The 14,468-nt window shown below is 41.4% G+C and overlaps 1 protein-coding gene across 2 annotated transcripts in view; it reads left to right on the top strand.

Moving 5' to 3' along the window:
• The first annotated feature begins 6,373 nt into the window (after positions 1 to 6,373).
• LOC139423163 (AP-2 complex subunit beta) overlaps positions 6,374 to 14,468 on the top strand; it is a 62,260-nt gene continuing 54,165 nt past the window's right edge. For both annotated transcript variants that reach the window (XM_071174869.1, XM_071174868.1), the window contains exons 1-6: positions 6,374 to 6,523; positions 7,079 to 7,130; positions 7,411 to 7,516; positions 8,017 to 8,152; positions 8,430 to 8,675; positions 9,962 to 10,152. In XM_071174869.1, coding sequence (XP_071030970.1) covers positions 7,094 to 7,130; positions 7,411 to 7,516; positions 8,017 to 8,152; positions 8,430 to 8,675; positions 9,962 to 10,152 — 716 coding nt within the window. In that variant the 5' untranslated portion in view covers positions 6,374 to 6,523; positions 7,079 to 7,093. The remainder of the gene's footprint in view (positions 6,524 to 7,078; positions 7,131 to 7,410; positions 7,517 to 8,016; positions 8,153 to 8,429; positions 8,676 to 9,961; positions 10,153 to 14,468) is intronic.

Below are 14,468 nucleotides of genomic sequence, written 5' to 3'. Positions count from 1 at the left end.
ATGTGATATTTCTATCTATATATTCTTTCAATTAGCAAACATTTCTAAACCTGTTTTTGCTTTGTCATTATGGGGTATTGTGTGTAGACTGATGAGGGGAAAAAACAATTTAATACATTTTAGAATAAGCCTGTAACCTAACAAAATGTGGAAAAGTCAAGGGGTCTGAATACTGTACGAAGAAATGTGTATATATATGGTGTGTGTGTGTGTGTGTGTGTGTGTGTATATATATCACAAAATGTGTCACAAAATGTAACGAGATTGAACACAGCGACATGCACAAACAAAATGTGTGAATGTCAAATCAAATCAAATCAAATTTTATTTGTCACATACACATGGTTAGCAGATGTTAATGCGAGTGTAGCGAAATGCTTGTGCTTCTAGTTCCGACAATGCAGTAATAACAAGTAATCTAACTAACAATTCCAAAACTACTGTCTTGTACACAGTGTAAGGGGATAAAGAATATGTACATAAGGATATATGAATGAGTGATGGTACAGAGCAGCATAGGCAAGATACAGTAGATGGTATCGAGTCCAGTATGTACAAATGAGATGAGTATGTAAACAAAGTGGCATAGTTTAAAGTGGCTAGTGATACATGTATTACATAAGGATACAGTCGATGATATAGAGTACAGTATATACGTATGCATATGAGATGAATAATGTAGGGTAAGTAACATTATATAAGGTAGCATTGTTTAAAGTGGCTAGTGATATATTTACATCATTTCCCATCAATTCCCATTATTAAAGTGGCTGGAGTTGAGTCAGTGTCAGTGTGTTGGCAGCAGCCACTCAGTGTTAGTGGTGGCTGTTTAACAGTCTGATGGCCTTGAGATAGAAGCTGTTTTTCAGTCTCTCGGTCCCAGCTTTGATGCACCTGTACTGACCTCGCCTTCTGGATGATAGCGGGGTGAACAGGCAGTGGCTCGGGTGGTTGATGTCCTTGATGATCTTTATGGCCTTCCTGTGACATCGGGTGGTGTAGGTGTCCTGGAGGGCAGGTAGTTTGCTACATGATACTAAAGAAGAAGCTAGCTATGTCTCCAATGATAAAAAAAAAAAAGTTATATCTGTGATGTCTCTGCATGACTTGACTTTCACATTTTCATCTGTCGAAATAGGCCACTCAAGAACATTCAGAGACTCAAATCAAATTGTATTTGTCCCATGCGCCAAATACAACAGGTGTAGTAGACCTTACAGTGAAATGCTTACTTACAAGCCCTTAAACAACAATTCCGTTTTAAGAAAAATAAGTGTTAAGTAAAAAATAACAAGGTACTGTTACAGAGTTAATGTGTGGGAGCACCGGGAGGTCAAGGTAATTGAGGTAAAATGTACATATAGGTAGAGTTAAAGTGACGATGCATAGATAATAAACAGAGACTAGCAGAGGGGGGGGGGGGGGGGGGCAATGCAAATAGTCTGGGTAGCCCTTTGATTAGCTGTTCAGGAGCCTTATGGCTTGGGGGTAGAGGCCGTTAAGAGGACTTTTGGACCTAGACTTGCCACTCAGGTACCGCTTGATGTGCGGTAGCAAAGAGAACAGTCTATGACTAGGGTGGCTGGAGTCTTTGACAATTGTTTGGGCCTTCCTCTGACACCACCTGTTGTTGAGGTCCTGGATGGCAGGAAGCTTGCCCCCAGTGATGTAATGGGCCGTACGCACTACCCTCTGTAGTAACTTGCGGTCGGAGACCGAGCAGTTGCCATACCATTGGGATGGTGTTCTTCGGCTTGCAAGCCTCCCCCTTTTTCCTCCAAACATAACGATGGTCATTATGGCCTATTTTTGTTTCATCAGACCAGAGGACATTTCTCCAAAAAGTATGATCTTTGTCCCCATGTGCAGTTGCAAACCGTAGTCTGGCTTTTTAATGGCTGTTTTGGAGCAGTGGCTTCTTCCTTGCTGAGCGGCCTTTCAGGTTATGACGATATAGGACTCCTTTTACTGTGGATATAGATACTTTTGTACCCGTTTCCTCCAGCGTCTTCACAAGGTCCTTTGCTGCTGTTCTGGGATTGATTTGCATCTCTAGGAGACAGAACGCGTCTCCTTCCTGAGCGGTATGACAGCTGCATGGTGTTTATACTTGCGTACTATTGTTTGTACAGATGAACGTGGTACCTTCAGGCGTTTGGAAATTGATCCCAAGGATGAACCACTTTTTTCTGAGGTCTTGGCTCATTTCTTTTGATTTCCCATGATGTCAAGCAAAGTGGCACTGAGTTTGAAGGTAGGCCTTGAAATACATCCATAGGTACACCTCCAATTGACTCAAATGATGTCAGAAGCCTATCAGAAGCTTTGAAAGCCATGACATAATTTTCTGGAATTTTCCAAGGCACAGTCAACTTAGTGTATGTAAACTTCTGACCCACTGGAATTGTGATACAGTGAATTATAAGTGAAATAATCTGTCTGTAAACAATTGTTGGAAAAATTACTTGTGTCATGCACAAAGTAGATGTTCTAACCGACTTGCCAAAACTATAGTTTGTCAACAAGAAATTTGTGGAATGGTTGAAAAACTAGTTTTAATGACTCCAACCTAAGTGTATGTAAACTTCCGACTTCAACTGTAGATGAAAAACATTTTGGTAACTAGTGTGGTCTACAGCTTATCATGAGTTACTCAGGAGAGCAAAATCTTGTGCACCAGCTGTTGTTTACAAATATACACAGACTGCCACCCCTTGCCTTACTGGAGGCGGCTGTTCTATCTTGCTGATGCAGCATAAACCCTGCCAGCTGTATGTTATTCATGTCGTCATTCAGCCACGACTCGGTGAAACGTAAGATATTACAGTTTTTAATGTCCCGTTGGTAGGATATTCGTTATCATAGTTTGTCAATTTTGTTATCCAATGTACAATTGGCTAATATGACCGATGGTAGAGGCATATTACCCACTCGCAGTCGGATACTTACAAGGCACCCTGACCTACGTCCCAAATATCTCTGTCTCTTTCTCATGTGAATCACCCAGATCTGAAGTAAATCCTTTGCTTCCAACTTGCTAAAGAAAAAGTATTTGTCCAGTACGGGGTGAGTAATCACTGTCCTTAAATCTAGAAGCTTTTTTCGGTCATAAGAGATGGGGGCAGAAACATTATGTACAAAATACATTACATATAACGCGAAAAAAACAGACAAAATAGCACAATTGGTTAGGAGACCGTAAAATTGCAGCCATCTCCTCTGAAGCCACTCCTACACTGTATTGGCTGTGTGCTTAGGGTTGTTGTCCTGCTGAAAGGTGAACCGTTGCCCCAGCCTGAGGTCCTGAGCGTTCTGGAGCAGGTTTTCAAGGATCTCTCTGTACTTTGCTCCGTTCATCTATGCCTGGATCCTGACTAGTCTCCCAGTCCCTGCCGCTGAAAAACATCCACACAGCATGATTCTGCCACCACCATGCTTCACTGTAGGGATGGTGCCAGATTTCCTCCAGGCGCAACCACGACAATCCTGTCTTGGAGTTCAACGGACAATTCCTTTGACCTCATGGATTGGTTTATGCTCTGACATGCACTGTCGACTGTGGGACCTTATATAGACAGCTGTGTGCCTTTTCAAATCATGTCCAATCAACTTAATTTACCACTGTTGGACTCCAATCAAGTTGTAGAAACATCTCAATGATGATCAATGGAAACAGGATGCACCTGAGCTCAATTTTGAGTCTCATAGCAAAGGGTCTCAATACTTGTGTAAATAAGGTATTTATGTTTTTTTTATTTTTATAGAAATTTGCAAAAATAAAAACTGTTTTTGCTTTGCCATTATGGGGTATTGTGTATAGATTGCTGATAATTAATGTTAATTTAATCAATTTTAGAATAAGGCTGTAAAGTAACAAAATGTGGAAAAAGTAAAGGGGTATGAATACTTTCCAAAGGCACTGTATATTCCACTATTTCATAAAAAATAAAAACCTCAAAACATATTGTAACTCTTCTGCAGTAAAATCTCGTACACAGAGGTACTTCTCTGCAGCTGCCTTCTACACTCTTTATAACACACTGCCCCACACAACACACCCTTTAACTCCCCTGAAGTCAAATTTCGTATACCCAAATACTTCTCTGCAGCTGCCACCACATTTATTTTCTGTGATTTACGTTCCATTTCTGCGGTACAGTTTAACCATTGCTATGGACGCTAAGAAGCCAACCTTACTGAATATATCACTCGTGGCCTATCCCTCTGTGCTGGCACAAGTCTAAGGCTCATTGGGATCTTCTCAGGATCCCTCACCCTTGACCCATCCTCCTCTACTTTCTTCACTGCCTCAGCATACGACACCTGCGCCACGCTGGCCACTTCAACCTGCCTCTCTCGTTAATCACCCAACTTCTTGCAAATTATTTAAATAATAGTCCTGTACAAGGTATTTCCATAGCTGGTAAAGAAATGATTCTAAGCCAGCTGACTGATGATACTACACTTTTTCTGAAAGACGCTAACCAAATTCCCATATTGATCAATGTGATACAATCCTTTTCCAAAGCGTCTGGTCTATATCTTAACATTAATAAATGTGAACTCATAGCTGTCAAAGATTGTGTGACCTTCATATTATGGTATTCCAGTAAAAGAAGAACTTACATATTTAGGCATAACCATTACAAAGGATCAAAAGTCTAGAGGCTTAATAAATCTCAACCCTCTTATTAAAAATACCCAGAAGAGGCTAAATCAATGGCTTCAGAGGGACTTATCTTTAAAAGGTAGAGTCCTAATAACCAAGGCTGAAGGTATCTCTAGACTAACATATGGCGCTCTATCTTTATATCTTGACAGTAAAATAAGCAAGGAGATAGACCAGATGCTTTTCAACTTACTTTGGAGAAACCGTACCCATTACATTAGGAAAACTGTTGCAATGAACACTTTTCTGGACTTTACTACTTTAAATAATACTTTTAAGATCAATTGGATAAAACAATTCCTAAGAAGACCCACTTCTATCTGGAATTTTATTCCTCATCATGTCTTCTCTACTTTTGGTGGCCTTAACTTCATGTTGTTTTGTAATTATAATATTGGCAAAATTCCAGTGAAACTTTCTGCTTTTAATCGGCAGATTTTCTTGTCATTTATAAACACAATTATTCTCCACACAGATATTATATATGGAATAATTGGGATATGTTGCATAAAAATACGTCTTTGTTTTTAGAATATTGGTTCCGAAATAATATCCTATTGGTGAGCCAACTGGTAAATGCTCAGTTATAAGGAATTCTTATCACTTTACAAGGTCCCTGTAACACCTAAAGATTTTGCAATTGTTTTAGATGCCATTCCCTCAGGTGTTGCTCTGTTATTCAGGAATTGACCCTGTTGACTCGTCAGTAGGAAAGATTTTTTTCTCTTTTGGTCCATTCAACAACAGAGCGATACAAACCTTGTTTCAGTAGATACCTTATGTCATGCCTTATTGGAATGGATTTATTGATAATATCTGTTGGAAAAAAGTTTGGATGTTGCCACACACATACCTACTTGTTAACAAAATTAAGTTTCCTTTAAAATTATTCATAAATATTATCCTGCCAACCACTATATGAAGAAGTTTAAGGAAAACATCAACTCAAATTGCTCCTTTTGTAATGACCACCCAGAAACAGTGTTGCATCTTTTTTGGCATTGTATTCATGTAGGAAAACTGTGGCAAGACAGTTTATAAATCAGTAGATTTATAATTGAACACATTTATGAAGATTTTACACTATTGTGGAGAGATGTACTGCTTGGATTCTTTACATACGATAGAAATAAGCTGAAACATTTTTATGTAATTAATTTCGTTATTCTTTTGGCCAAATTTCATATACACAAATGTAAATTTACAAACAAAAAAACTAATTTTCTTACCCTACAAAAATAAATTGAACTGTATTTTAAGACCGTTAAATACTCTACTAACAAAAAAGCTGTTAGAATTGTAAGTGTATGTATGTCCCTTAAGGTCTTTGTGTAATTGTAATGTGATATTGTACCCCCTAGCTCGACTGTCCATTGTATATAATCTATATATACTTGTGTTCCCTCATGTACTTTCTGTATTGATTTGTTGTTAATAAAATAAAATAATATTTAAAAAATAAAAATAAATAAAAAACCTGCCTCTCTCGCACTGGACAGTTCCGGCCCCCAGCAACGTGGTCATCCCTACAGTTGACACACAACTTTATCCACCGAAACAACACAGGCATAGCTAGCTATCGCCAAGTATTTAATTAAAACGTCTTTGTGAACTACTCCGTGTCCCTCTGTAAACATAGTCCGCCTATTTCCGGTCGAAATGAACTGTTTTCCGGTGTTACGCCTTTCTGGCTCCGATACCCTTCACTCATTTTGTTTTTCCGGGAGTGCTCCATCTTTCTACGGCTAGCTATCTTTCTGCGGCAATCAAGGAGCTAAAACATCTTTCCAGATCTGGAATAGCTTCACTCACCCTAGCGACGCAGTTTCTTATTAAAATTACCTCTCAAAACAAGTTTGTACCTTTCAATTTGTAAAGATTATTTGTTGTGGTTTTAACGTTAATGTTATCTAGCTAGCGCTAGTTTGCTGGAAATACAGAGGCCTTACAATCATCCCTAGCCAGCTAACGTTAGCTAGCTTAGTAGGACAGATATTTTCCACTACTCCACGGGCCTGGGGTCACACCCAAGACAATAATTGCCCTGTAATTGGAAACACTTGACTCTGTTGTGAGCTTTTAGCTAGCTAACTACATATATAATAATAACTAGTCTGTTTACAAACATGTTTTCCATATGTAATGTTATTTATTATAAAGGGAAGTAAACTGCCTAGCTAACGTTAACTACCGACATTAGCCAGTGAAAGTGCTGCTGTTGTGACGTACAACTGATGTCTCGTAGTGGCATGGGATGCTGTTATAGTTCTGCTTTGCTTGTTCCCTTGCATTCAACTATATAAAACATATTTAGAAGCCAAGAGTAAAGATATAGCTATCATTTTTTTGTATTATAGGCCAATGATGTGTCCTTTCTATCCTCTAATGCTGGATGTTTCCCTGTAACAGATTTGAAGACCAACAATGACTGACTCAAAATATTTTACAACAAATAAAAAAGGTGAGTCTTAAAACGATTATTGGTATTGTCTTCTTCAATGACACATTGTCCCCTTGATCATGAGTGCATGCCTACCATTAGGAAAGTGCAACATAACTCTTAATGGAAATAGATTGGCTCGTACTCTCCTCACAGAAACAGGATGCATGAAATTACCACTAAAGGCTGAACTGTTCATGCCAAAGCTGACAACTGAGCTGACTGTTCAACCGCTGAATGAGAGCATCATTCTGTTGTCACACTGGACTCTTGCTAATGCTGCATCTGTATCCTGTTACAGGGGAGATATTTGAGCTGAAGGCAGAGCTTAACAATGAGAAGAAAGAGAAGAGGAAGGAGGCGGTGAAGAAGGTCATTGCGGCTATGACTGTGGGCAAGGATGTCAGGTACAGTACAGCTGATTGCGTCCTGTGACACTTCTGTGTGTTGACCATTCATCCCACTGACATTATCTAATGACCTTGGAATTGTTAGATTACTTGTTAGATATTGCTGCACTGTTGGAACTAGAAGCACAAACATTTCGCTTCACTTGCAATAACATCTGCTAACCATCTGTATGTGACCAATACGATTTGATTTGACCTGCATGCAGCTTCTGCTCAACACTTCTCAGCAATAATTTTTACTTTAATGTAAAAGAGATTGCCTACTTGTCTATTATTAGCAAGTTATGTATTATAATCTCTATTATTAACGGTATACTCCCTGATATGGCTAATGCACAACGTAAACAGCATTGTGGGTCAATTTCTGCAATAATTGAAGCGTTGAAGCACGAAGCTAAACTTCTCCTCTGTTTTGGTCCCGTTGCTACCGCATTGTAACAGCGTGAAGTGAACCCGTGCACATGCGCAGGTATGACCTAAAATTGTCTGTCCTTTAGCTCCCTCTTCCCAGACGTGGTGAACTGCATGCAGACAGACAACCTGGAGCTGAAAAAGCTGGTCTACCTGTACCTGATGAACTATGCTAAGAGCCAGCCTGACATGGCCATCATGGCTGTCAACAGCTTTGTCAAGGCAAGGCCTTTTCTTTTTTAAATATGTTTTAAAGGTATTTTATGAGAGAGAGAGATATCAAAGGGCAGTAGGTTGGACTCAAACCTACGCCGGCACTAGACATGTGTGCCAGAGGCTGCAGCACTACCTACATACCAGCCGGGAGGCATGGCCTTTTCTTTGACATAAAAATACACATTTACATGGTTTTCCACTTTGCTATTAACATATTACACAGCCTAGCCATTGCAGTACTGCACTTCCCCATCCATAGATATCTCACCTCTCTCTCCCTCAGGACTGTGAGGACCCTAACCCTCTGATCCGGGCCCTGGCCGTGCGCACCATGGGCTGCATCCGCGTGGACAAGATCACAGAGTACCTGTGTGAGCCGCTGAGGAAGTGTCTAAAGGACGAGGACCCATACGTGAGGAAGACGGCAGCGGTGTGTGTGGCAAAGCTCCATGACATCAATGCCCAGATGGTGGAGGACCAGGGTTTCCTGGATTCCCTCAGGGACCTCATCGCCGACTCCAACCCCATGGTAGGATAGGCTGGCAGTAGGCCCCTAGGCACAGCCCAGACTAAGTACACTACTGGTCAAATGTTTGAGAACACCTATTCATTTAAGGGTTTTTCTTTATTTTTTACTATTTTCTTCATTGTAGAATAATAGTGAAGATGTCAAAACTATGAAATCACACATGGATTCATGTAGTAACCAAAAAAGTGTTAAACAAATCAAAATATATTTTATATTTGAGATTCTTCAAATAGTCACCCTTTGCCTTGATGACAGCTTTGCACACTCTTGGCATTCTCTCAACCAGCTTCACCTGGAATGCTTTTCCAACAGTCTTGAAGTAGTTCCAACATATGCTGAGCACTTAGCTGCTTTTCCTTCACTCTGCGGTCCGACTCATCCCAAACCATCTCAATTTGGTTGAGGTCGGGGGATTGTGGAGGCCAGGTCATCTAATACAGAACTCCATCACTCTCATTCTTGGTAAAATAGCCCTTACACAGCCTGGCGGTGTGTTTGGTCATTGTCCTGTTGAAAAACAAATGATAGTCCCACTAAGCCCAAACCAGATGGGATTGCGTATCGCTGCAGAATGCTGTGGATGCTCTAAGTGTGCCTTGAATTCTAAATATCACACACAGTGTCACCAGCAAAGCACCCCCACACCATAACACCACCACCTCCATGCTTTACGGTGGGAAATACAATTGCGGAGATCATCCGTTCACCCATGACGGACTGTCGGTTCTCTTTGCTTATTTGAGCTGTTCTTGTCATAATATGGACTTGTCATAACTGGTCTTTTACCAAATAGGGCTATATTCTGTATACTCCCCCTACCTTGTCACAGCACAACTGATTGGCTGAAACACATTAAGAAGAAAAAAAAATCCACAAATTAACTTTTATGAAGGCACACCTGTTAATTAAAATGCATTCCAGGTGACTACCTCACAAAGCTGGCTGAGAGAATGCTAAGAGTGTGCAAAGCTGTTTTCAAGGCAAATGGTGGCTATTTGAAGGATCTCAAATATAATATATATATTGATTTGTTTAACACTTTGGAAAATAGTAAAACATAAAGAAAAACCCTTGAATGAGTAGTAGTGTAGTGTAGATGTCAGGCGACATTCTCAGACTTTGTTTACTTTTCTTGTCTACTTCGGGAGCCTGGGGTAATTTAAAAACAGCCTGTAAGGGTGTTGTTCCAGGACCTGTTTTAAGTTTCTCTTGATTGACCCTATTTCACTGATGAAAGTCCATTGGCATACAAGACAGACCACTGATCACTGTATCTGAACCTCCAGGTGGTGGCCAACGCAGTGGCAGCTCTGTCTGAGATCAGTGAGTCCCACCCCAACAGCAACCTGCTGGACCTCAACCCCCAGAACATCAACAAGCTTCTGACGGCCCTCAATGAGTGCACTGAGTGGGGCCAGATCTTCATCTTGGACTGCCTGTCCAACTACAACCCCAAAGACGAGCGCGAGGCCCAGAGGTACGCACACATCTTTAGTTGTCACCTCAAACAAAGTAGATTCATTGAGTTCTGTTATCATTCTGAACTTTTTTCCCCTGGTTTATATAAAAACTGAACTAAAACCTGATTTAGTTGTCAGAGTAACAAATAATACTCATCCAAGTTTTTTCTTGTGGGACAGCTTTTGTATGTTAGTTTGCAAACTTCTAAATCCTGCTGCATGGTACTATGCTGCCCAAAAATCTGTCTTGTGAAATGTATATTTTCTTCTACTTTATGCTTGCCAGCCAAGAAATGTCCCATCTTGGACACACAAGTGACACTTACATACAAGGGAAACAAACAGACATTGCTCCACTGTTTATTTACCCTCGCAGTGTATTTACATGTGGTTACAGAGTATCACATCAATCATTCCAAATAGGTTAGAAAAATGCACCAAATTTCATATATTCATCCCGATATGTTTATATGCATACATACACTATATGAACAAATGTACAGTGGCTTGCGAAAGTATTCACCCCCTTGGCATTTTTCCTATTTACAACCTGGGATTAAAATACATTTTTGGGGGGTTTGTATCGTTTGATTTACACAACATGCCTACCGTTTTGAAGATGCTAAATATTTTTTATTGTGAAACAAACAAGAAATGAGACAGAACTTGAGCGTGCATAACTATTCACCCCAACAATGTCAATATGTTGTAGAGACACTTTTTGCAGCAATTACAGCTGCAAGTCTCTTGGGGTATGTCTCTATAAGCTTGGCACTTCTGGACATTTTCACCCATTCTTCAAAGCAAAACTGCTCCAGCGCCTTCAAGTTGGATGGGTTCTGCTGGTGTACAGCAATCTTCAAGTCATACCACAGATTCTCAATTGGATTGAGGTCTGGGCATTGACAAGGCCATTCAAAGACATTTAAATGTTTCACCTTAAACCACTCAAGTGTTGCTTTAGCTTTATGCTTAGGCTCATTGTCCTGCTGGAAGGTGAACCTCCTTCCCAGTCTCAAATCTCTGGTAGACAATCAGGTTTCCCTCAAGAATGTCCCTGTATTTAGCGCCATCCATCATTCCTTATGTTCTGACCAGTTTCAAAGTCCCTGCCGATGGAAAAAAAAATATCCCCACAGCATGATGGGGATGATGTTCTCGGGGTGATGAGAGGTGTTGGGTTTGCGCCAGACATAGCGTTTTCCTTGATGGATAATTTTTTTCTTTAAGCAATGGATTTTTTTCTGGCCACTCTTCCGTAAAGCCCAGCTCTGTGGAGTGAACGGCTTAAAGTGGTCCTATAGACAAATGCACCAATCTCCGCTGTCGAGCTTTGCAGCTCCTTCAGGGTTATGTTTGGTCTCTATGTTGCCTCTCTGAATAATGCCCTCCTTGCCTGGTCCGTGAGTTTTGGTGGGTGGCCCTCTTTTGGCAGGTTTATTTTATGGCCCTCTTTTGGCAGGTTTATTTGACTTCTGAAGGTAATTGGTTGCACCAGATCGTATTTGGGGGCTTCATAGCAAAGGGTGTGAATACATTTGCATGCACCACTTTTCCATTTGTTGTTGTTGTTGTTTAGAATTGTTTAGAAAAAAAACGTTCATTTCGCTTCACCAATTTGGACTATTTTGTGTATGTCCATTACATGAAATCCAAATAAAAATCCATTTAAATTACAGGTTGTAATGCAACAAAAAAGGGAAAACTCCAAGGGGCATGAATACTTTTGCAAGGCATTGTATGTGGACACCTGCTCGTCGAACATCTCATTCCAAAATCATGGGCATTAATTTGGAGTTGGTCCTGCCTTTGCTGTTATAACAGCCTCCACTCTTCTGGGAAGGCTTTCCACTAAATGTTGGAACATTGCTGTGGGGACTTGCTTCCATTCAGCAACGAGCATTAGTGATGTTGGGCGATTAGGCCAGGCTGGCAGTTGGCGTTCAATTCATCCCAAAGGTGTTCGATGGGTATGAGGTCAATGCTCTGTGCAGGCCAGTCAAGTTCTTCCATACCGATCTCGACAAACCATGTCTGTATGGACCTCACTTTACGCACAGGTGTATTGTCATGCTGAAACAGGAAAGGGCCTTCCCCAAACTGTTGCCACAAATTTGAAGGCACAGAATCTTCTAGAATGTCACTGTATGCTGTAGCATTAAGATTTCCCTTCATTGGAACTAAGGGTCCTAGCCTGAACCATGAAAAACAGACCCAGACCATTATTCCTCCTCCACCAAACTTTACAGTTGGCACTATGCGTTCGGGCAGTTAGCGTTTTCTTGGCATCCGCCAAACCCAGATTCGTCCGTTGGACTGCCAGATGGTGAAGAGTGATTCATCACTCCAGAGAACGCATTTCCACTGCTCTAGAGTCCAATGGCATCGAGCTTGACACCACTCCAGCCGACACTTGGCATTGTGCACAGTGATCTTAGGCTTGTGTGGGGCTGCTCGGCCATGGAAACCCATTTCATGAACCTCCCGACAAACGGTTCTTGTGCTGACGTTGCTTCCAGAGGCAGTTTGGAACTCGGTAGTAAGTGTTGCAACCACGGACAGATTTTTTTTTTTACACGCTTCAGCACTTGACTGTCCCGTTCTGTGAGTTTATCAAATCAAATTTTATTGGTCACATACACATGGTTAGCAGATCTTAATGCGAGTGTAGGGAAATGCTTGTGCTATGCTTGTGCTTCTAGTTCTGATCATGCAGTAATATCTAACATATTATCTCACAACAACTACCTTATACACACAAGTGTGAAGGAATGAATATGTACATATAAATATATGGATGAGCGATGGCCGAACGGCATAGGCAAGATGCAGTAGATGGTATAGAGTACAGTATATACATATTAGATGAGTAATGTAGGGTATGGAAACATTATATAAAGTGGCATTGTTTAAAGTGACTAGTGTTACATTTATTACATCCAATTTTTAATTATTAAGTGGCTAGAGATTTGAGTCAGTATGTTGGCAGCAGCCACTCAATGTTAGTAATGGCTGTTTAACAGTCTGATGGCCTTGAGATAGAAGCTGTTTTTCAGTCTCTCGGTCCCAGCTTTGATGCACCTGTACTGACCTCGCCTTCTGTATTATAGCGGGGTGAACAGGCAGTGGCTCGGGTGGTTGTTGTCCTTGATGATCTTTTTGGCCCTCCTGTGACATTGGGTGCTGTAGGTGTCCTGGAGGGAAGGTAGTTTGCCTCTCTGGAGAGCCTTACGGTTGTGGGCGGAGCAATTGCTGTACCAGGTGGTGATACAGCCCGACAGGATGCTCTTGATTGTGCATCTGTAAAAGTTTGTGAGTGTTTTTGGTGACAAGCCAACTTTCTTCAGCCTCCTGAGGTTGAAGAGGCGCTGTTGCTGTTGCGCCTTCTTCACCACGCTGTCTGTGTGGGTGGACCATTTTAGTTTGTCCGTGATGTGTACGCCGAGGAACTTAACTTTCCACCTTCTCCACTACTGTCCCGTCAATGTAGTTCAGGGGGTGCTCCCTCTGCTGTGTCCTGAAGTCCACGATCATCTCCTTTGTTTTGTTGACGTTGAGTGTGAGGTTATTTTCTGACACCACACTCCGAGGGCCCTCACCTCCTCCCTGTAGGCCGTCTCACCGTTGTTGGTAATCAAGCCTACCACTGTAGTGTCGTCTGCAAACTTGATGATTGAGTTGGAGGCGTGCATGGCCACACAGTCATGGGTGAACCGGGAGTACAGGAGAGGGCTGAGAACACACCCTTGAGGATCAGCAGGTGGAGATGTTGTTTCCTACCCTCACCACCTGGGGTCATCCCATCAGAAAGTCCAGGACCCAGTTGCACAGGGCGGGGTGAAACCCAGGGTCTCGAGCTTAATGACGAGTTTGGAGGGTACTATGGTGTTAAATGCTGAGCTGTAGTTGATGAACAGTATTCTTTTGTGGCCTACCACTTCGCAGCTGAGCTGTTGTTGCTACTAGACATTTCCACTTCATAATAACAGTACTTACAGTTGACCGGGGTAGCTCTAACAGAGCAGAAATTTGATGAACTGACTTGTTGGAAAGGTAATATCCTATGATGGGGCCGCATTAAACGTCACTGAGCTGTTCAGTAAGGCCATTCTACTGCTAATGTTTGTCCATGGAGATTGCATGGCTGTGTGCTCGATTTTAATACACCTGTCAGCAACGGATGTGGCTGAAATAGACAAATCCACTAATTTGAATGGGTGTCCACATACTTTTGTGTATATATATATATATAGTGTACTACTACTGCAACAACACAATCCAAAACATAGAACACAAACAAAAATCAAAGCTATGGGGTCGCAGATCCAGAGGA

The sequence above is a fragment of the Oncorhynchus clarkii genome, chromosome 12 (genome assembly GCF_045791955.1).
Source record: "Oncorhynchus clarkii lewisi isolate Uvic-CL-2024 chromosome 12, UVic_Ocla_1.0, whole genome shotgun sequence".
Classification (NCBI taxonomy): Eukaryota; Metazoa; Chordata; class Actinopteri; order Salmoniformes; family Salmonidae; genus Oncorhynchus; species Oncorhynchus clarkii.
Note: the sequence above shows the minus strand (reverse complement) of the source record. Positions and strands in the feature narration are given on the sequence as shown.